We start from the raw sequence: 3,223 nt of genomic DNA on the forward strand, positions 1-3,223 counted from the left end.
AAGCTATATTTATTTTAATGTCAAATATATATATATATATATATATATATATATATATATATATATATATAAATAATTAAAGGGGACAAAAATTACCCCAATGTTAAATTCAGAATTCAAAGATCAATGCACATATGATAGAATCAAATATAAAGTTGATACATGAGTATGAATAGAAAAAGGGAATTCTGGGTAGCTAGGTATGAACTTTAAGATTACATTAAAAATATATAGGTTGGGTTGAAGCTTGGGTTAATTAAAGATTCAATTTATTAGCTCACTTAACCATATGTATACCCCTACCTGTACCTTAGCCCCATTACAACCTTGAAAAGACCTCATGATGTTTGCATTGGTATATTAACTGTTGTTGATTGGTTAGGAGAAGAACAAAAGTTAGAAAGCATGATTAGAGAAAGATAGAGTGATTACCCTATACACTAGAGATTAGAGCGTACATACATTATCAGTGAGGGTTCAATGCTTGAATTTTCATGTTCCCTGCTTTCATCAGCTATCTTCTTGCACCTTTATCTGTTTTATTGTATAATGATAGAATTAGTGGAATTTGATTTGTAATTGTTTTGAAGAGCTTATTTACTTTTGATCAAGTAGGCAAGAATCATATAGTTGTATTTATTTATATATATATATATAGGCTTGCATTGCATTTCATGAGTTTCTACATGTTCATACTTATTTCCTTATCTCCTTCAATTAAGCATGAGGACATGCTAATGTTTAAGTGTAGGGAGATTGATAAACCACTATTTTATGGTTTATATTGTGTTTAATTGTGTGGTTTTATCATGATCCTTACCCACTTATTCATTAAATTAGCATGAAATTATAATCCCTTCCTGAATTTATAACATGTTTGAAAACTGCTTCCTAGAAACTTTAATTATGTATTTTTAATTCTCCTTTATTCCATTCGATGCCGTGATCTGTGTGTTGAGTGTTTCAGACTTTATAGGGCATGAATGAGTTGGAAATTGGAAAGGAAGCTAGCAAAAATGGAAGGAACACAAGAATTTGAGGAGATAACCAGCGAGAAGTGACGCGGTCGCATGGCTCACACGACCGCGTGAAGGAGAGCAAATCGCAGTGACACGGCCGCATGGCTCACGCGGCCACGCGGATTGGAAAAGCTCAGGTGACGCGGTAGCGTGGACGACGCGAACGCGTGGCAAGGAAAAGCGCGAATGACGCGTCCGCATGGATGACGCGATCGCATGACATGTGCGATCTGCATAATCTGCAGACTTCGCTGGGGGCGATTTTGGACCTTATTTCGACCCAGTTTTCGGTCCGGAACAGCAGACTAGAGCCAGAGAATATGCAGAAACAAAAGAGAACATTCATTCTACACAGTTGACAGTTTTAGATCTAGTTTTTCCTCCTCTAGGTTTTTCTCTCTAGGTTTTAGAATTTTAATTTTGGGAATTGATCTTAGCATTGGAACATTGAGAAGAGTTATTTTTCCTCATCAAGACCTCGTCATTCTAGTTCGTTCTCTTAACTTGGTTTTATTCTTTCATGTTCTTTGCTTTGTTTAATTTTGTCATTTGAATACTTTCATGATTATTTGATACAAGGATTATTTCTTCCATTTTAATTTATTTTTCCATTCCAATAATCATGTCTTCTTTTAATTCCCTTTCATGTGTTATGGATTTATTATTTACAATGAGTGAGTAGTTCCCTTACTTGATGGGGAGTTGATTGAAAGGAACTCTTGAGTTGGAAGGATTGAAAGAAAAATTGTAATTGGGTTAACTATTGGATTGTTATCTAATCACTAACACCAATCCCTTTGAACTAAGTGAGTTGCAACTCGTGAACAGATCTAGCATTCCAACTTGTTTGATTTTCCTTTACCTAGTAAAGGATAACTAAACGGAACAACCATTAATTATAAATTAATCTTGAAATCATCCCATCAATAATAGAGATTCCAACTAATCAACTCCCAGTCAAGGCTTTTATTCATATTATTTAAATTTCCTCTTTTTAATTTTCCCTCTACTTAACTCAACTTCTTGGAACATCTGATTAATAAAATAGCACACTTTTCTGCAACTCGTTGGGAGACGACCTGGGACTCCAACTCCCAGTAATTTTTAATTTAAACTCTCTGTGACATATTTCTAAATTGATAGGCAAATTTTTGGTGAGTTAAGAACTATACTTGCAACGTAACTATTTTAATAATTTTTAATTTACCAACTTCTGCGCCTCATCAGTTACCATCAGATAAGTGTGAAGGAAGATGATATCCCTAAGACTATGTTTAGAACACGCTATGGACACTACGAGTTTGCGGTAATATCTTTTGGGTTAACGAATGCACCTGCTGTTTCATGGATTACATGAATAGAGTGTTTCATCCCTTTTTGGACAATTTCGTGGTGGTTTTTCATAGATGACATCTTAGTTTACTCTAAGACGACAAGAGAGCATGAGGAACACTTGAAGATTGTGCTACAAATCTTGAAGGAGCGGAAGTTGTACACTAAGTTGCCAAAGTGCAAGTTCTGGAAGGAGGAAGTAAAGTTCTTAGGCCACGTGGTGAGTAAAGGAGGAATAGTTGTAGATCCTTCTAAGGTAGAAGCGGTGATGGAGTGGGAAAGACCGACGACGGTGACGGAAGTTAGGAGCTTCGTGGGCTTAGCAAGATATTACCGAAGATTCATTGAAGGATTTTCCCGGATTGCATTACCGATAACGAAGTTAACAAGGAAAGAAGTGCCATTCATGTGGACGTCGGAGTGTGAAGAGAGTTTCCAGACCTTGAAGCAGAAGTTAACTTCAGCACCTGTTCTAATCTTACCGGAACTGCATGAACCGTTTGAAGTATATTGTGATGCGTCACTGAAAGGTTTAGATTGCGTGTTGATGCAACACCGGAACGTGGTGGCTTACGCGTCGCGTCAGCTAAGACCGCATGAGGTGAATTACCCCACTCATGACTTGGAATTAGCGGCGATTGTGTTTGCATTGAAGATTTAGAGATACCACTTTTATGGAGTGAGATTTAGCATCTTTTCGGATCATAAGAGCCTGAAGTACATCTTTGATCAGAAAGAGCTAAATATGCACCAGAGAAGGTGGATGGAGTTGCTTAAAGATTATGATTTCAAGTTGAGTTATCACCCTGGAATGGCGAACGTGGTAGCAGACGCTTTGAGTCGGAAATCTCTAACAATAGCTTGGATGAGAA

The 3,223-nt window shown here is 36.8% G+C and overlaps 1 protein-coding gene across 1 annotated transcript; it reads left to right on the plus strand.

Annotated features, from left to right (window-relative positions):
- Nucleotides 1-2,305: 2,305 nt before the first annotated feature.
- Nucleotides 2,306-3,012, plus strand: LOC112763189 (uncharacterized mitochondrial protein AtMg00860-like). The gene is made up of 2 exons (XM_025808924.1): nt 2,306-2,318; nt 2,426-3,012. The coding sequence occupies exons 1-2, from the start codon at nt 2,306-2,308 to the stop codon at nt 3,010-3,012; spliced, it is 600 nt and encodes a 199-aa protein (XP_025664709.1).
- The last annotated feature ends 211 nt before the right edge of the window (nt 3,013-3,223 follow it).

The sequence above is a fragment of the Arachis hypogaea genome, chromosome 17 (assembly GCF_003086295.3).
Source record: "Arachis hypogaea cultivar Tifrunner chromosome 17, arahy.Tifrunner.gnm2.J5K5, whole genome shotgun sequence".
Taxonomy (NCBI): Eukaryota; Viridiplantae; Streptophyta; class Magnoliopsida; order Fabales; family Fabaceae; genus Arachis; species Arachis hypogaea.